Below are 20680 nucleotides of genomic sequence, written 5' to 3'. Positions count from 1 at the left end.
CCTTGTGGCTGTTAATGTTCATGCTCCTGGCAGACGCTTTCGAATCCCTTTTTGTACCATCTACTTTTTCCCATCCAAGCATCAGTACTAATGCACAGCCCTTTAGTTCTCAAGCTGCTGAAGCTGCTGAAGCTGCTTTCACCCACAAGTGCAGAGATTTTAAAGCATCTGGGACATCTGGAAGTTGATATGCTCATCCCTCCCAGGGGGGTCTTTGACTAGTGACTGAACAGTCTCGGAATTTGAAAGTTCACTCCCTTGCCTGGTGTAAGGATAACTCAGACATAACTTACTCTCCAGAGTTCCCCAGGAGGATCGTGCTGAAACTATTCTCAGAGGGGTGTTCCGCTGAAATTTCACTCTTCCTTGGTGTCTGCTGTCTTTCCTTGGATCATTCTCTTAAATTAATCAAACATATATCCTCATCTGAGAACCTATGTCTAGCTTAAGATACACCTATAGTACACACCTCACCGTCATGCCAAAATATTGCCGTCTGGTGGCAGGACTAAGAGTATCAGAGTTCTTTGCATTCAGTGCGTGACTGTTCTGATGAGAACACTTTCCAAAGTGCAGCAAGTTTCAACCTTCACAAAAACCACAGCGACTCACAGTTTAAGATCTCATGGAGGTGGGGCTCTGGGCCTGGAAAAATTAGAGCAGTCTGGATGCACGCCGCTAAGAGACGAGCGGGTAAGAAGCCTTCTGAACCTCACGGGTCCCCGTACTGACGTAATTAGTTTGTGACTCTCATTAGCCAATCCGGTTAGTGTCTCTTTGCTGCTAACCTAGTGCTTTCTGCCACCGTCCGTCCTCAGGGTAGGCCGGCTCTCTTCTCTGAGCTTTTAGGGGTTTGCTTTTCCAGAACAGCTACAGCAAACATTGTTCAAGATGTCCCACCAAGAGGGCAGCACAGATGACTTCCCAGACGTAGGGACTGAAAGCCTGTTCAGCCCAGAGGAGCAGTCCGGAGCGGCGGCGGCGGCGGCGCCGGAGGCGTCCTCAGACATAGAAATGGCGGCCGCAGAGCCATCGACCCAAGATGGCGGTGATAGGAGGGATGGTGGTTTCCGGAACGATGCCAGCACAGAAAGTCGAAGCACTGACCGAGAAAGTTCAGGTGAAGACGTCGAACTTGAGAGCTTGGAGGCGCGTTTCCTCAGGCGCGGTGGAAGCTTATTTTATTACCCTTTACCGGGAGAGGAGGAGAGAGAAGGGGAGGAGCAAGGAGAGGAGAGCGTGGAGGGAGGGGATGAGGAAGAGGAACAGTCTCAGGTGTGTTCACAATGCGGTGCTGCCAACCATGAGCAGTGTCCGTTAGAGGAGGATACGGTGCTGGAGGAGTGGATTTCTGCAGAGACATCTGCCCTGCCCCGACCTCGCTGGCAGGTCGTTCCTGCTCTTCGCCAGTGGCAGCTGGGTTTAAGTACCCGATTTGTCTATGAGGCTTGTGGGGCAAGAGCCTTTGTGCAGCGTTTCCGCCTGCAATATCATCTTGAAGGCCATTTCGGTTTTACTAGTACTGTATGCTTGAACCAGCGTGGCACCCGGCTGGCCACTAGCTGTGGTAACCTAAAGGTGACAGTGTGGGACTGGGTGCGGCAGCGGCCACTACTGAACTTTGAGAGTGGTCACCAAATTAACGGCATCCAGGCTAAGTTCCTTCCTAACTGTGGTGATTCCACACTGGCCACGTGTGGCCACGATGGGCAGGTACGGGTAGCAGAACTAATCAATGCATCATATTGCAAGAATACGAAGCATGTGGTGCAGCACAAGGGAGCTGCCTATGAGTTGGCTCTGGAACCAGACTCTCCTTATAAGTTCCTCACTTCAGGTGAAGATGCCGTTGTCTTCACCATTGACCTCAGACAACACCAGCCAGCTTCAAAAATTGTGGTAACAAGAGAAAAGGGGAAGAGAGTGGGGCTGTATACAATCTCGATGAATCCTGCCAATACCTACCAATTTGCAGTGGCTGGTGATGATCAGTTTGTACGGATATATGACCAGAGGAGAATTGATGAGAAAGAGAACAATGGCGTACTTAAGAAATTCTCTCCTCATCATCTGGTTGATTGTGATTTCCCAACAAACATCACCAGCGTTGTGTACAGCCATGATGGCACAGAGCTCCTGGCCAGCTACAGTGATGAAGATATTTATCTCTTCAACTCCTCTCACAGTGATGGTGCTCAGTATGCAAAGAGATTTAAGGGGCACAGAAATAATATCACGATCAAAGATGTTAAGTTCTACGGCCCCAGGAGTGAGTTTGTCGTGAGCGGTAGTGATTGTGGGCACATCTTCTTCTGGGAGAAATCATCTTGCCAGATCATCCAGTACATGGAGGCGGACAGAGAAGGTATAGTAAACCATCTTGAACCCCACCCTTACCTACCTATGTTGGTGACCAGTGGCCTAGATCATGATGTCAAGATCTGGACACCCACAGCTGAAGCTGCCACTGAGCTTGCTGGGTTAAAAGATGTGGTTAAGAAGAACAAGCGGGAACGAGATTCAGATACCTTGTACCGTACTGGCATTTTTGAGAGCTATAGGCTTCAGCCTCCCACGCAACAGATGTCACAGAGAGGTCATCACCCTGGCAAGAGAGATCACAGAGCTGCGTTCCCAGATGAAGAGTTGGATGAGGCTTCCAGCACGTCAGATACATCTGAGGAGGAGGGCCAAGATCAAGGGCAGTGCTTGCCATCTTGAAGGCCTCATATCCAGTCCAGCTAGATGCCACTTAAGTACACTGGACTTTACAATTCAGTTTGACTAATTTAGAATTGTCAATAGATTAATAGATTTGCTTATTGTCTTCTAGTTTTCCAAATATATGCTAAAAGCCATCTCTTCCATCTCCTTCCTTACTTTCCTTTCTTCCTTCCACACATTCTTTGTCTCTCATTCCTTTCCTCTGTTTCTTTATGCCTCTTTTGTTACCTGTTACCCCTTATATGAGTGCATACACAACTTATTTATGCCTCTTTTTCTTTATTCCCTTATAGTTGACCTCTAAATTTTCCTAATTTTGTTGAAAAAATTAATGGCCGTATTAGATATATCTACTCATTTCTAACATTCTGAAAACTATTACCTTTTTACTTTTTTCATCTTTTAACAATTGATTTTGAAGATCAAGTTCTTAAGTTGACTTGAAAGTTTCATAAATGTGTTTATTCTTTAGGGGGAAACTAAAGCAAACCATAGTTTTGTTATTTGAATACTGACACTTGGCCACACACATACACATGCACACACACACACACATAATCTTAGAAAAGGAAAGAAAAGTAGTATTTAGATTAATTCCTAACACACACACACACACACACACACACAGCCTGAGAAAAGGAAAACAAGAGCAGTATGTAGAGGAATTCCTACCCAGGTAATTCATCCCCTCAGAGCAAATAACCTGGGATTATCTGCATTTTCTGAATCCATACGTTAATAATATTGGTTAATAATATTGGTACACTGAAGTTGGTAAGAACTACGTTGAATTCAGTCACATGACATTGTGTACTCTGCACATTAAATTTTCCTGAAATTTTATGCATGGGAACTCCCACAGCATTGCATTCCAGGAAGTCCTCCTGGGACAAACATCTCCTATAGGATGCCAGCTAGGAATATAAACTTCTCTCTTATTTGAAAAAATATATTTTAATTAACTTTTAAGAATAAGTTGCAATAAAAATTGTTTATACATGCATATAACCGTTTGATATAGCTGTTAGAAACATTTTGTTTGACATCCATGTATTGCTTAAAATTCAGCTGTTTTATGAGTTTAAATTGTTCAAAAAATTGTTGCAATAAAAATTGTTTTATACTTACATATAACCATTTGATATAGTTGTTAGAAAATTCCTCTTTGACATCCATGGATTGTTTAAAGTTCTCTCAGTTGTTTTATGAGTTTAAATTGTTTTAAAAATTGTTTTAAGCTTTACTTAAAATAAATTTAAGTTACTAGATATCCAGCTACTGTTCAATAAAAATATTTGTTTTTATTTTATATGTGTTATTTGTGTAAATGAATGCAGAAGATTGCATTTTCCCTAACACCCATGAACTATACCACACCATTCTTGTTTTTTTTTTTTGTTTTTTTTTTTGAGACAGAGTCTGACTCTGCTGCCCAGGCTGGAGTGCAGTGGCACAATCTTGGCTCACTCCGCCTCCTGGGTTCAAGCGATTCTGCCTCAGCCTCCCAAGTAGCTGGGACCACAGGTGTGTGCCACCATGCCCAGCTGATTTTTATATTTTCAGTAGAGACAGGGTTTCACCATGTGGGCCAGGCTGGTCTCAAACTCCTGGCCTCAGGTGATCTGCCCACCTCAGCCTCCCAAAGTACTGGGATTACAGGCATGAGCCACCGCACCCAGTCTGTACTGCACCATTCTTTGCTGTCTTTTCTTGGGAAAGAAAGATGTAATGAAATATCCTGTGTCCTGGCAATGACTTTTCTTTGGTAATACTTCTTGAGATGAATATTATCTCTGGTTTTTTTGGGAAAGTGTAGAGTAATTTGCATAATGAGTTTAGATTTTAGAATGGAATATAACAACTGATGTTCCTGCTCACTGAGATCCAAAGCTAAGGACAACTGTCCTCTGGTCTGGGAGCCTCAAGAAGCCCCCACCAAGCTCTGCTGTCAGGAAAGGATCTTAAAGAGTCCCAAAGGAGAATTTATGGGCCATAAGAAGAGAGTTATAAACTTGAATTCCAAGCTTAGGGCTCCTTGTACAACTTTATGGGATGTATACCAGCAATAATATTAACAAAACATCATTTGGTATTTCAAGTGATAGTTGCTATCAATGAGAGCAAAAGTGAAAGCAGATAAATTATGCAGTTGTTTTTCCACCTGCTGTTTGGAAGGTCTGCCTCTGTGGGGAATTTATATTCTGCTCTCTTAGCTAAACTCAGAGTTTACTCAGAGTTCCCTGAATGGTTCTGAGATTGCTTGTGCTACGAGAGGCATTTGGTGAAAGATTTGGGAGGCAAAGGTAAAGTAGTAGCCACATTTATTTTGTGCTTTATGCTTAGAAAGGCGCTGCTGTGGCTCATGAACATTTTTGCTTCTATCCTGGCTTACCTTGTTGGTGTGGGGCAGCATCTGGGCCCACACCTGCTCCAGTTCTCCCTCATATCTTCCTTCTTCACTGGCTCCATAAAAAAGAATACCAGTTTTATGTTAAGGGCATTGATGTCATTGAAATAGGAGGTTGGAGGCAGTGAAAGATCAACATGGGCCCCAGACAGTCCTTGTGAGCTCCAGACATTCCTCATGGATTCCTTTTCCCCTTGCTTCCTCTACTTTGCATCACCTCTTCCCGACTTCCCTGCTGACCTTGGGTTTCAGCATCTGATGCAAAGACAGAAGCCTTGCTGAGACTGATTACCCAGCTTCCACATTTTAATAAGGCATGGACCCTATTCTAAGTCCCCGCTTATATGTGTATTACCCCCATATGTGTATCATCTTATATTTGTTCAACCGGAGTGTTTGTTTCTCTGATGGAACTCTGATTGATGCAACCTCCCCAACATGCTTGGGACTGAGTAAACCCCTGGTTACTTAGACTTGGACCTTTGCCATCAGAAGGAATTATAGGTCCCTAAAGGGAGAAGTTGAACTTCACACACACACGCACACATTCTTATATTCTCAGTGTGAGCTGACCTAGGGTCCACTGACCCAGAAGTGGCCCAGTCCTGGGAGCAAGAAAGAAAGGGAAGGGTGAAGTGGTATGAACCCCATTGTTCCTCAGTCCTGGGGGGCTGGGGAAACACCATCTCCTTCTCCTGGCCTGATCCAGGCTCCAGGAAGGAGAGCAGATTGAGTCTCAGGCCTGTGACTTCCTGTCCACACTGCCGATCCCTGGGTTTGAGGGTAGCGAAGAGATTTGGGGAAAGAAGGGGACAGAATCGGGAAAAGATGTTGATCAAGAAAAATGACAACCAGGGGTGAGGGCTGAAAGTGAATTAAAGATAAGAACACCATTTAAAAAGTAGAGAGGAGGGAAACAAAACCAAAATCCATCCCAAATCCAAACCTGCTTTGAAGAAAAGAAGATCCTCCGGTCTCATAGAGACATTATTTGGAAAGGCTTGCTTTCCTGCAGGAGCGCTCAGGCCTCAGTGTGACCCTACAGATGGAGGACGCAGCCTCTCCAGCTCGTCCTAGTCCTGGCTGGGGGCAACTTCCTCTTTGTCATCCTCCTTGCCTTCCTCTCTCCCTCGCTCTCCGTCTCTCTCTCGCTGTCTCCCTCTCAATGAAGCTCATGTGGTAGAGCTATATTTTGTTTTATTGCACTTCATTTAATACGTTTTGCAATTATTGTGCTTTAGAAATACTGCTTTTTTTTTTTAAACAAATTGAAGGTTTGTGGCAACTCTGCAATAACCAAGGCTACCAGCACCATTTTTCCAACAGCATGTGGTCACTTCATGTCTCCATGCCACATTTTGGTAATTCTTGCCATAGTTCAAATTTCCATTATAATTTTATCTGTTATGGTGATTTGTGATTGATGATCTTTTCTTTTTTCTTAGACAGCCTTGTTCTGTTACCCAGGCCAGAGTGCAGTAGGGCAATCATAGCTCGCTGCAGCCTCCTGGGTTCAAGGGATCTTCCCACCCCAGCCTCCAGGTATGAGGGACCGCATGCCTGAGCCACTGCACCCGGCTAGCCTATTTTTGGTAAAATTTTGTTAGAGGTGGTGCCTTGCTGTGTTGCTCAGGCTGGTCTGGAACTCCTGGCCTCAAGTGATCCTCCTGAGCAGCTAGGATTACAGGCAAGAGGTGACTGGTGATTACAAGCAAGAGGTGATCGGTCGTCTTTCATGTTACCGTAGTAATTGTTTTGGCACACTGTGAACTGTGTCCAGTATAAGACGATGAACTTATTCGATGTTGTGTGATTTTTCGGTGCCCCACCCACCAGCCATTCCTGTGTCTGCCTCCCTCTCTTCTGGCCTCCCTATCCCCTAAGACACAAGAATATGGAAATTAGGCCAATCAATAACCCAACAGTGGCCTCCAACTGTTCAAGTGAAGAGTCACATGTTTCTCACTTTAAATCAAAAGCTAGAAATGATTAAGCTTAGTGAGGAAAACATGTAAAAAGCTGAGATAGGCCAAAGCTAGGCATCTTGTGACAAATAGTCGACTAAGTTGTCAATGAAAAGGAAAAGTTCCTGAAGGAAATTGAAAGTACTACTGCAGTGAGCACATAAATGATAAGAAACTGAAACAGCCTTGTTGCTGATATGCAGAAAGTTTGAGTGGTGTGCATAGAAGATCAAAGGGACCGCAACATTCCCGTAAGCCAAAACCTAATCCAAAGTCAGGCCTTAACTTTCTCCAGTTCTGTGAAGGCTGAGAGAGGGGAGCAAGCTGCAGAAGAAAATTATTAAGCTAGCAGAGGTTGGTTCATCGTGTGTAAGGAAAGAAGCCATCTCCATAACACAAAAGTTCAAGGTAAAGCAACAAGTGCTGCAGCAAGTTGTCCAGAAGATATAGCTAGGACAGTTGTGTTTGTCTGTTGCATCGCTATAAAGAAGTACGTGAGGATGGGTAATTTGTAAAGAAAGCTTTTATTAGCTCATGGCTCTGTGGGCTGTGTGAGCATGGTACTGGCATCTGCTCGGCTCCTGGTGAGGCCTCATGGAGCTTTTACTAGTGTCTTAAGGTGAAGGCAGAGAAGGTACATGGCACGGTGAAAAAGGGAACAAGGTGGCAAGGGAGGTGAGGAACATTCTTTTAAACAACCAGAGCAACCAGAGCCCATGTGAACTCAGAATGAAAACTCACTCATCACCAAGGGGATGGTGCTAATCCATTCATGAGTGATCTTTCCCCATGATCCGAACACCACCCACCAGGCCCACCTCCAACACTGAGGATTGCATTTCAAAATAAGAGTTAGAGGAGACAAACCTTCAAACCATGTAATTCCACCTCTTGCCCCCCAAATCTCATGTTTATCTCACATTGAAAAATGCCATTACACCCTGCCAATAGTCTCCAAAAGTCTTAACTCATTCCAGCATCAAGTTCAAAGTCTTACGTTTCATCTGAGCCTCATCTTTCACCTATGAGCCTATAAAATGAAAACAAGTTGTTCGCTCCCAAGATACAATGGCAGTACAGGCGTTGGATAAACACTACCATTTCGAAAGCAAGAACCTGGACAAAAGAAAAGGGCTATAGGCCCCATGCAAGTCTGAAACCCAGCAGGGTTGGCATTAAATTTGAAAGCACCAAAATAATCTCCTTGACTCCATGTCCCACATCCAGGGCATCCTGGGGCAAGGATTGGGCCCCTAAGGCCTTGGGCAGCTCTATCCCTGTGGCTTTGCAGGTTGCAGCCCTGTGACTGCTATCACTGGTTGGAGTTGAGTGCCTGTAACATTTCCAGGCTCGGGATGCGAGTTGCCCATCAGTATACCATTCTGGAGTCTGGAGGGCAGCAGCCCCCTTTTCACAGCTTCACTAGGCAGTGTGCTTGTGGGGAGAACTCTTAGAGGGGGATCCAACCCCACATTTGCTCTCTGCACTTACCTAGTAGTCTCCCTGTGAGGGTTCTCCCTCTGCGGCAGGCTTCCTCTTGGGCACCTAGGTTTCCTCATACATCCTCTGAGATCTAGGGGAAAGCTTCCAAACCTCCTTCACTCTGTCATTCCATGCACTGACTTGATACCATGTAGACACTGCGAAGGCTTGTGGCTTACACAATCCAGAGTTGTGGCCAGAGGGTCAGGAGGGAGGGGAGGGTGGGGAGGGATAACATAGGGAGGAATGCCAGATATAATATGCACGTAAAGTAAAATAAATAAAGTTAATAAGAAAAAATACAAACATTAGCCCGGTGTGGTGGCACATGCCTGTCGTCCCAGCTACGTGGGGGACTGAGGCTGGAGAATATCTTGAACCCGGGAGGCAGAGATAGCAGTGATCCGAGACTGTGCCATTGCACAGCAGCCTGAGTCGATATTGCACCACTGCACTCTAGCCTGGGCCACAGAGTGAGATGAAAGGAAGCGAGAAAGAGAGAAAGACAAAGAGGAACTGAAGGGAAGGCAAGGGAAGGGATGGGAAGGGGAGGGGTGGGGAGGGGAGAGAAGCGGAGGGGAGGGGAGGGGAGGGGAGGGAAAGGGAGGAGAGGGGAGGGGAAGGCAAGGGAGAGGAGGGGAAGGGAAGTGGAGGGTAGGGGAGGAGAGGGGAGGGTAGGAAGGGAAGAGGAGGGAAGGTAAAAGGAAAAAGCAAAGGAAAGGAGAAAGGAAAGGAAAGGAAAAAGGAAGGGAAGGGAAGTGAAGGGAGGGGAGCAGAGGGGAGGGGAGGGGGAGGAAAGGGGAGGGGATTGGAGAATAGGAAGGGAAGAAGAGGGAAAGAAAAAGGAAAAGGAAAGGAGAAATGAAAGGAAAGGAAAGGAGAAGCGAAGGGAAGTGGAGGGAAGGGGAGGGAAGGAACAACTCTTGACTGTGAACTGCTGCTCAAGGGAATGGAGGGGAGTTGAGGGGAGGAGGAGGGGGTCGGAGAGGGGAGAGGAGAGAAGGGGGTGGGGAGGGGAGGGGATGGGAGAGGAGAGGTTTGGGGAGGAGAGGGGACGGGTGGGAACGGAAGGGAAGGGAAGGGAAGGAACAACTCTGACTGAACTGCTGCTCAAGGTTCTTGATTCCCAACACAAGTATACCAAAAGTCCATGCTCTTGCAAGTTTTAGGCAGCTATTTGATTTGTTCTCTGGATAGTTACATACATAAAAACACCGCCATTCAATATGAAATCTTAATAATTCATGATTTTAGGCTAGTTTCTCCAAAGATCCCAGAGAAAACGAGTGGCATTTCTTCTATTTTGTGTTTTGTCTGATCTAAGTGCTCAAACTAGGTGTCTGCGTTGGGAAAGAAAAGCAATGTACCAGTGTCAGTCTTTAGGACAGCCATAGAAACCACAGAGCAGCAAAACTAAAAGCAAAAAAATTCAGATGCATTCCCTTTTACCTTTTGGCTTAAAGTTATAAATGATCCCCATTTTTTAAAGTGTGTAACTAAATAGTATTTAAAGGTTCTCACACTTTATTTTTTATTTCATTTTTAAAAAGTTTTCGAGATAGAGTCTTACCCCGTGACCCAAACAGGGGTGCAGTGACACAGACATGACTCACTGCAGCCTCAATCTCCCAGGCCTAAGGAGTGGGCCAGGCTTGTCTCAGCCTCCCGAGTGGCTGGGAATACAGGCACATGCCTTCACACCTGGTTAATTTTTTTGAAAGGTTCTCACATTTTAAACAGTAGTTCAGTAGTTCGCTGTTAGATCAAACCACCATCAGAATTCTCCCACTCTAAGTCCATGTCAGTTTTGGAGAAAACTTAGCAAAAGGGGACATATGCTGTTCACACATTGTTTGTTTGTTCTTCGAGACAGAGTCTCACTCTGTCACCCTGCCTAGAGTGCAGTGGCATGATATCGGCTCACTGCAACCTCCACCTCCCAAGTTCAAGCGATTTTTGTGCTTCAGCCTCCCGAGTAGCTGGGACCACGTTCGCGCAACCATGCTTGGCTAATTTTTGTATTTTTAGCAGAGATGGGATTTCGTCGTGTTGGCCAGGTTGGTCTTGAACTCCTGACCTCAAGTGATCCACTTGCCTCAGCCTCCCAAAGTACTGGAATTACAGGCATGAGCCACCGTGCCTGGCTTTTACTATTCATTATTATTATTTTTATTTGTCTTTTGAGGCAGGGTCTCACTCTGTCAACCAGGCTGAAGTGCAGTGGTATGATCTCAGCTCACTGCAACCTCCACCTCCCAGGCTCATGCAATCCTCACACCTCAGCTTCCCAAGTAGCTGGAATTACAGGTGTGTGTCAATACACATGGCTAATTTTTTTGTATTTTAGGAGAGATGGGATTTCACCATGTTGGCCTGGATGATCTCAAATTCCTGATCTCAAATGACATGCCCACCTCAGCCTCCCAAAGTGCTAGGATTATAGACATGAGCCACCATGCCTTGTCTGTTTACAAATATTAATGTCAGGAGTTAAACCTTTTCAAGTCCAGCCTATGATAAAAGACTAATACTTCCTACTACTTGCATGGGGTTCACTATTTACTATTGTGATGGGAATATCACAGGACGATCACGACTACACCACTTTAAACTGTACAGGTAGCAGTTCACAACTTACTCCTGTGCGTTTAGATGTACCTGGAAGACCTGTATCTGTTGTGAACGTTGTTTGCTATAATGGAGGAGAAAACAAAATTCCTGCATCTGGGCCTTTGACTGATCATTCAAAGGGTTCCTGTTACCTGCTCTCCCGTTTGCATATATCTGTCCACTTGGATAAATTTAATCTCGGTATTTTTATATTATACAAATTCTTAACTGGCCTATCTCCTTTAAATTGTGTATATCATTATATCTGACATTATCGTAACTACTGTACAAAAAATAACATTCCTATAAGAAATCCCGCTTAAAGGAATATCATGCTGAAGGGTGAACCTATATCCCACGTTAGTTGGTAGTCGCTTTATATGATGTTTAAAATAAAATATTTTAATGAACTAAGTTGAATAACAGCAAAATTAAAGGCCATAAACATGGATGCCCAATGTTGAAAGTGGGGCCATGTAGCAGGTGTTTGGATTATGGGGGTAGATCCTTCATCAATGACTTTGTGCCTTCTCTCCAGGTAATGAGTAACTTCTCACTGAAGTCTCATAAGATGTGATTGTTCAGAAGAGCTTTGAACCTCCTCTTTTCCTGCTCCTTCTTTCACCACATGACCCGCTGGCTCCGCTTCTCCTTCTGCCATGATTAAAAGCTTCCTGAGTTCCTCACTAGAAGCAGAACCTGGTGCCATGCCTCTTGTCCAGCCTGCCGATCTTTTAACCAAGGAAACCACTTTTCCTTCTAACTTACCCAGCCTCAGATATTCCTTTAGAACAAAGCAAAATGGACTAAGATACTTCCTCTCCTGGATAATGCTTTTATGGGCATGTTAGGGTTTGATGTTCTAGGTTTCCCGTTTTGGGGTTCCATGGCTGAGCAAGAACCCTTGTTTATGAACGTGAATTCTGTTAAAGAATTAGCAATGTAGCATACACATAAAATGGATATACCTTGCAATAAATAATAAAAATAATAACTGGACACCTCAACTCAAGGTAAGATATAAATAATGCCCCCAATTTTTGAAGTTGCACCTTTCTCAGATTTCAATCTTCTTTTCTTTTTGAAAGTTAGTCATTATCCTGAATTGTGAATCCATTACTTCCTTGACTTTTTAAGTGATGGTATTTCATATGAAAACAATATAGACTTGCAAAATATTGAAATACTTGACTATCCTCGTTGTGTTTTCACTCATCATTGTGTTAAAGATTCAGCCATGCTCACCTATTCAATTTTAGTCTATTCATTCTTGCTTCTCATATTATTTCATTATTTATCCATGGTATTTTTGATGGCCTTTTCAGTGGCTTTCAGTTTGCTGTGCTAGGCTTTACACGTTGCTATGAATACTCTTCTACATATCTTTCTGTTACTATTGGCCTTGGAACCATCCACTTTCGTTAGAAGACTGAATACTTCTATTTTTAATCAATTTTGCATTTACCTTGCAATTACTCTGAGGGAACCTTTTGTTTTCCTCATTCTGGCATTCTTAGTCAGCAGTTTACTATAGCCCTTTGAAAATATACTGAAATCAACCTTAGATAATTCATTGAGAGAAACTATTAAATTAACACAGTACTGCCATTTAACTATCTCTGTAGAGCTGTTTTCTCTTCCCTAGAGGCCCGACAGAAGCCCCTAACATATTTTGGGAAATAAGTAAAAGATTTTTATAGGTGTGATATCACATACTTTATGTTTTTCACAAAATCGTGTTGGTGTTCCCTAAGTATCTTAAATTAACTCTGAATAAATATATAGAATCTCTGGTGGAATAAGAAGAAAAAAAGGAAGTACTACTTCCATCTCAAATAGGTGAAGCAATTACTCATTTCGATGTCCGTTTTCAATTGATCAGTTGATTTCAGCCTTCACTACACCGAAGGTCTAAACTCTTCTCACTAAAGGAGTCTGCCAGATTTAATAAATAAAAATAGAGGACACCACATTGAATTTAATTTCAGATAAATAATGAATAAAATTTTAGTGGCAATATATCTAACGTAATATTTGAGATCTACTCGTACTAAAGAAAATATTCATTCTTTATCTGAAATGCAATTAACTATGCATATCATAGTTTACCTGGTAACTGTATATCGATTCTAACAGAGCGCTCAAGTTTTCCTTCAAGCTTTTCAATTTGAGATCATTCTTGTATGTCAAAAAGTCACCAGTCGTGGGACACTAAGCTGAACTTTCATTGTTCTTGCCTACATCTTCATTTCATACAGTACATTATCTTCGAGCAAAACACTGAGTGGCTTCTAAAAACTATTTTGCCGGCTGGGCGCGGTGGCTCAAGCCTGTAATCCCAGCACTTTGGGAGGCCGAGGGAGGTGGATCACGAGAGATCGAGACCATCCTGGTCAACATGGTGAAACCCCGCCTCTACTAAAAATAAAAAAAATTAGCTGGGCACGGTGGCCTGTGCCTGTAATCCCAGCTACTCGGGAGGCTGAAGCAGGAGAATTGCGTGAACCCAGGAGGTGGAGGTTGTTGTGAGCGGAGTTTGCGCCATTCCACTCCAGCCCCGGCAACAAGAGCGAAACTCCGTCTCAAAAAAAAAAAACAAAAAAAAACTATTTTGCCAAAGGAGGATCAGTTTTGCTGATGGTTCTCTGATAAGAACATTTTCCAAGGTGCAGCAAGTTTCAATCTTCAAAAACCCGCAGCTACTCATGGTGTAAGATGTCCATGGGGGTGGGGCTCTGGGCCTGGAAAAACTAGAGCAGTCTGCATGCCGCGAGGAGGTGAGCGGGTAAGAAGCCTTTTGAACCTCACAGGCTCCCGTACTGACAAGTGCTTTGGCAGAATCCTTTCTTCCCTTTAGCCAATCAGATTGCACCTTTTAGCCATGCGCTTACTTCCTTCGCAACCATCAGTCCGTACGGCAGGCCAACCATCTTGCCTGCGATTTTAGGAGCTGGATTTTCCAGCTCCAGATTGGCCGCGGCATACATCTTATGAGATGTCGCACCAAGAGGGCAGCGCAGATGGCTTACAAGACTCAGGGATTGAAACTCTGTTCAGCAGCCCAGAGGAGCAGTCTGGAGCGGCAGCAGCGACTGAGGCCTCCTCAGACATTGATACAGCGACCTTAGATATGAGTATGAGAATGACTGGAGATGGCAGTGATACCAGTGATGGTGGTTTCCCAAAGGGTTCCAGCACAGAAATTCGAAGCACTGACCAAGAAAGTTCAGGTGAAGACGTTGAAATTGAGAGCATGGAGGACTTTGAGCGTTTCCTCCCGCCTGATGTAAGACTATTCTATTACAATTTACTAAGAGAGGACGAGGTAGTAGAGGAGGAAGAGGATGAAGAACAGGCTCAGATGTGTCCACGATGCGGTGGTACCGACCATGAGCAGTGTTTGTTAGAGGATAGGGTGCTGGAGGAGTGGATTTCCTCAGAGACATCTGCCCTGCCGCCACCTCGCTGGCAGGCCGTTACTGCTCTTCGCCAACGGCAGCTGGGTTCAAGTACCCGCTTTGTCTATGAGGCCTGTGGGGCAAGAGCCTTTGTGCAGCGTTTCCGCCTGCAATATCGTCTTGAAGGACATACGGGTTGTGTGAATACTGTACACTTTAACCAGCATGGCACCCGGCTGGCCAGTAGTGGTGATGACCTAAGGGTGAGAGTGTGGGACTGGGTGCGGCAGAAGCCAGTATTGGACTTTGACAGTGGTCACATTAGTAATGTCTTACAGGCCAAGTTCCTTCCTAACAGTGCTGACTCCACCCTGGCCATGTGTGCCCACGATGGGCAGGTACGGGTAGCAGAACTAATGAATGCATCATGTTTTGAGAGTACTAAGTGTGTGGCCCAGCACAAGGGAGCTGCCCACAAGTTGGCTCTGCAGCCAGACTCTCCTTATGAGTTCCTCACTTCGGGTGAAGATGCGGTTGTCTTCACCATTGACCTCAGACAACACCAGCCAGCTTCAAAAATTGTGGTAACAAGAGAAAAGGGGAAGAGAGTGGGACTATATACAATTTCTGTGAACCCCGCTAATACCTACCAATTTGCAGCGGCTGGACAAGATCAGTTTGTCAGGATTTATGACCAGAGGAGAATTGACAAGAAAGAAAACCACGGTGTACTCAAGAAATTCACTCCTCATCACCTGGTTGATTGTGATTTCCCAACAGGCATCACCTGCACTGTGTACAGCCACGATGGCACAGAGATCTTGGCCAGCTACAATGATGAAGATATTTACCTCTTCAACTCCTCTCACAGTGATGGTGCTCAGTATGCAAAGACATTTAAGGGGCACAGAAATAATACCACAGTCAAAGGTGTTAATTTCTATGGCCCCAGGAGTGAGTTTGTCGTGAGCGGTAGTGATTGTGGGCACATCTTTTTCTGGGAAAAATCATCTTGCCAGATCATCCAGTTGTTGAAGGGGGACCTAGAAGGTACAGTAAACTGTCTTGAACCCCACCCTTACCTACCTATGTTGGCAACCAGCGGTCTAGATCATGATGTCAAGATCTGGACACCCACAGCTGAAGCTGCCACTGAACTTACTGAGTTAAAGGACGTGATAAAGAAAAACAAGTGGGAACGAGATCAAGATGGTTTGTACCATACCAACCCGTATGAACAGTACATGACTTGGTTTCTCATGAGCCACCTGTCACAGAGAGACCATCACCTGGGCTGGGGAGCCAGATTCCCAGGAGAAGAATCGGATGAGTCTTCCAGCACCTCACATACATCCGAGGACGAAGGCCAAGACTGAATGCCATGCACACCATCCCAAAGGCCTCACACCCAGTCAAGCTAGATGCCACTTAAGTATGCTGGATTTTACAATGCAGTTTGACTAATTTAGAATTGTCAATAGATTAATAGATTTGCTTTTTGTCTTCTGTTTTCCACAATTTGTACTAAAAACCATCTCTTCCATTCTTTTCTCTCTCCTTTCTTCCTTTCACACATTCCTTCTTTCTCATTTCTTTCCTCATGGTTTCCTTATGCCTCTTTTGTTACCCCATATTCTTATGTGAGTACATACACAACTTACTTATGCCTCTTTTCCTTTGTTCCCTAATAGTTGACCTCTAAAATTTCCTAATTTTGTTTAAAGAAATTAATAGCCTCATTAGATGCATCTACTCAATTCTGACATTCTGCAAATGATGACCGTTTTATATTTTTTCATCTTTAACAGTTTTTTTCTGAAGATCAAGTTCTTCAGTTGACCTGATAATTTCAAAAATATGTTTCTTCTTTAGAAGTAAAATAAGACAAACTATAGTTTTGCTCTGTTGATGCTGACACTTGGCCACACACACACAGTCTGAGAGAGGGAAAAGATGAGTAGTGTGTAAATTAATTTCTAATCAGATAATTCATCCCCTCAGAATAAACAATGTGAGATTATCTACATTTTCTGAATCCATATGTTAACAATTTTGAAATATTTGAGTACAACGTAGCTGGTAAGAACTAAATTAAGTCTGATCACATGACATCATTTTCTCTGTGCATTAAGTGTTCTTGAAGTGTTAAGGTTGGGAACTCCCAAAGGGTGACCTTCCAGGAAGTCCTCCTGGAACAGCCATTTCCTATAAGTGCCAGCTACTGGTATAAAAATCTCTCATATTTGAAAATACATTTTAATTAACTTTTAAGAACAAGTTGCTGTAAAAATTGTTTATGTTGACACATAACCATTTGGTGTAGTTGGTAGAAAAATCCTGTTTGACATGCTCACATTGCTTAAACTTCTCTTTGCTGCTTAAATTGCTTTAAAAATTCTTTTAAGCCTTATTTAATATATATTAAATAAGGATACTGGATGTCCAATTACTGACCAATAAATATATTCATCGTTATTTTGTATGTGTCATTTGTATGAATGAATTTAGAAGATCACCTTTCCCCCAGCACCCATGAACCATGCCGCACCATTAGCTGCCGTCTTTTCTTGGAAAAGAAGGATGTAATGAAACATCCTGTGTCGTGACAATGGCTTTTCTTTGGTAATACTTCTTGAGATAAGTATTATCTCTGTTTCTTTGGGAAAATGTAATTTGCGTAACGAGATTAGAATTTCGGTTGGAACACAACTTGACTGAAGTTTGTGCTCACTGAGATCCAAAGCTAGGGACAACTGCCCTGGGGTCTGGGAGCCTCAAGAAGCCCCTACCAAGCTCTGCTGTCAGGAAGGGATCCTAAGAGTCCGAAAAGAGAATTTATAGGCATATGAGGAGAGTTATAAACTAGAATTCCAAGTTTGGGCCCCCTGTATAACTTCATGGGATGCATACCAGCAATAATATTAACAAAACATTAAAAAAATCGTTTGGGATTTCAAGTGACACCCGGTGTCAGTGTGAGCAAAAGTGAAAACAGATAAATTATGTAGTTATTTTTCCACCTGCTGTTTGGAAAGTCTGCCTCTGTGGGGGATTTATATTCTGCTCACTTAGCTAAACTAAAACTTTCCTCCAAGTTCCCTGAATGGGTCCGAGATTGCTTGTGATACAAGAGGCATTTGGTAAAAGATTTGGGAGGCAAAGGTAAAGTAGTAGCCACATTTATTTTATTCTTTATGCTTAGAGAGGTGCTGCTGCAGCTCATGAACATTTTTGCTTCTATCCTGGCTTACCTTGTTGGTATGGGGCAGCATCTATGCCCACACTTGCTCCAGTTCTCCCTCATATCTTCCTTCTTCTTCACCAGCTCCATCAGAAAAGAATACCACTTTTTGTTTTGGCAGGGCATCGATGATATTGAAATTGGAGGTTTAGAGGCAGTGAAAGATCAACATGGGTCCCAGACAGTCCTTGTGAGCTCAGATATTTCTAATGGATTCCTTTTCCCCTTGCTTCCTCTACTTTGCATCATCTCTTCTTCCTGACTTCCCTGCTGAACTCGGGTTTCAGCATCTGATGCAAAGACAAAAGCCTCACTGAAACTTATTAACCAGCTTCCACAATTCAATAAGGCCTGGACCCTATTATAAGTCCTTGCTTATATGTGTATCACTGTCTCAGAGTTTGTTTCTCTGGTTGAACCCTGACTGATGCAACCTCCCCATGCTTTGGACTGAATAACTCCCCTGGTTTCTTAGGACATTTGCCATCTGGAGGAATTATAGATCCCTAAAAGGAGAAATTGAACTTGATACAGTCACACACACACACACACACACACACACACAAACACACAGACTCTATAGGTCCCTAAAGGGAGCAATTGAACTTGATACACAAACACACACACACACATACACACACAATTCTTTGTTTTTTACATGAAGAATTTTTTAGTAACCTTTGCATGACATTTTGACAAAGCTACTCAGTTCTTTCGCTATATCCTTTTACTTTTTAGTTTGAAGTAAGTTACATTTACAGAAAAGTTACGGAAAATAGTTATCATATTCCTTTCATCTGGCTTCCTGTATCATTAACAATAGTGTAATTATCAAAACCAGGAAATTAACAATATTAACTATATTATAGAACTAATTCAAATTTCATCTGTGTCCCCATTAATGTTTTTCTTCTTTTCCAGTATCCAATAACATATGTTAATTATTAGGTCTCCTTAGCCTCTTCTTATCTGTGACTTTTTTTACTCTTTTCTTGTCTTCCATGACCTTAACAGTTTTATAGTGTACCGATCAGGCATTTGGTAAAATACATCCTAATTTGAGTTTTCCTGATGCTTTCTTATGATCAGATTGAGGTTATGCATTTTTGTCAAGAATTCCACACAAGTATTGTCTACAGTTATATTTGAGATGTGTGTGTGTGTGTGCGCGCGCGCACATACTTTGCTGTGTTTTCTTCCCATCTGACACAGAATCCTGAAGCTAATGCCTCATATTTGAGGATTTTCTTATGGCAGTTCCCATTTTCTAGTAGCCAATTTTGTGGCAGTCAAAAGACTATGTTACAAAGACTGCAACTTGCATATCTCAGTGCTTTAAACACAAAGGTTTATTTTCACTTATGCTAAATATCAGTCTCAAGTTTGCAGAGGGGCTTTGCTCCTGGTTGCTTCTCAGATATTTAAGCTGATAAAATATCCACCACTTTCAACATTTCTGGTCATCAATGCAGAGGGGAAAAAGAACTTTGGAGTATCTTATATCAGCAATTAAATGCTTCAGCCTTGAAGTGATAGATCATACTTCTCTCAAGTCATTGTTTCAAACTAATCATATGCCCTACTTAACTATGAGGCCACAGGAAGAGCATTCCTACCATGTGCTTGGAAGCAGGGGACCAGAAATATTTGACAAACAGCATCAATGATGACCACGTTTCTACTATGATAGTTTGTATATTTTAAAATCATTTTACAAAATTATTTTCTGACTGCATTTTATGCATAATAAAAATTTTGAAAAAAGCTAAAAAGCATAAAGGACAAACGACAAATTATTCCTCATTCTACCTTTAAAAAGTAACGCATGAGTGTTTATGTTTGTTTCCTTGCATCTGCTTTTTCTGTGTGTGTGTGTGTGTGCGTGTGTGTGTAATCAAGACCACACCAGAAACAGAGCTATATACTGGTAAATTTCACTTATTTCGAAAATCTTACCGTTTCAGCACAAATTCTTTAAAATGACTGATTTATTAAATAACTAAATACTACTTCAGTGCATATGTGCAGACTTGTTTTACGTTTTTCTTTTAAAGACATAGTCAATTTTAATATTCTATTATAAAACTGTGATAATATAATCTATTAAGATACATTCATTCTGTTTTTCTACTTACTAGCATATCATTTAAAAACTGGACATACTGTCATGAGATTCTGAGGCTTATTTGTGGAAGTTGGTTTATTATTATTATTCCTGATTTATGCAGGGATCATAACTGACAGAGGTCCCCAGCTACTGCCCTCCATTATAATATTGGCACAAATGCCATGCCTTTCATGAGCTGTTCCCAGCCAATGACAGTGTGGCAGAGATGCTAAGATAAACCCATTCTGGAAAACACAGGGCTCCTCTGACAGCCCATTTTGACTCAAGGATTGTTGAAATATTCTTATAACTGTGCCATAGTCTAATACATTTCCTACCCAAATTTATCCTCTTTTCTCCCTGCGCAATGGTTAGACTTACACCACAGTATGATGACTATTCCAGCTCCCGCAGGATTCCTCCCCATTTTATCCAATAAATGTCTTGCATGTTTAATTCCATCTTGGCATCTGCTTCTCAAAAGACAGGAGCTAACAATAAGGAAAAGGTTTCATTGGAGAAATTTACAAGAGAAGAGTAGCAAGAGAAGGTGTGAATATTCTGATTTTTTCCACCTTTCCGCAAGGAGCCATGCCATGGTCAGTCAAGTGGAGGGACACTTCCTGTTTCCTACTTTTCCTTGTTAGGGGTCAACTGTGAGAACCCACTGTCATCACTGTGGGAACAAAATGTTGTGGTACCGGGATATCAAGGTTGTCTGGGAAAGCTAGCTGCCCTGCCTTTGGA

The 20680-nt window shown here is 42.9% G+C and overlaps 2 protein-coding genes across 2 annotated transcripts; both read left to right on the top strand.

Annotated features, from left to right (window-relative positions):
* Positions 1–793: 793 nt before the first annotated feature.
* Positions 794–3731, top strand: LOC100398575 (DDB1- and CUL4-associated factor 8-like protein 1). Its single transcript, XM_002762745.6, has one exon. The coding sequence runs from the start codon at positions 892–894 to the stop codon at positions 2719–2721; it is 1830 nt and encodes a 609-aa protein (XP_002762791.3). The 5' UTR covers positions 794–891; the 3' UTR covers positions 2722–3731.
* Positions 3732–14106: 10375 nt separating this feature from the next.
* Positions 14107–17031, top strand: LOC100398228 (DDB1- and CUL4-associated factor 8-like protein 2). Its single transcript, XM_035288710.3, has one exon. The coding sequence runs from the start codon at positions 14183–14185 to the stop codon at positions 15959–15961; it is 1779 nt and encodes a 592-aa protein (XP_035144601.1). The 5' UTR covers positions 14107–14182; the 3' UTR covers positions 15962–17031.
* Positions 17032–20680: the final 3649 nt, after the last annotated feature.

Source organism: Callithrix jacchus, chromosome X, assembly GCF_049354715.1.
Source record: "Callithrix jacchus isolate 240 chromosome X, calJac240_pri, whole genome shotgun sequence".
In the NCBI taxonomy this organism is placed as follows: domain Eukaryota; kingdom Metazoa; phylum Chordata; class Mammalia; order Primates; family Cebidae; genus Callithrix; species Callithrix jacchus.
This window is presented reverse-complemented; position numbering and strand designations above follow the sequence as displayed.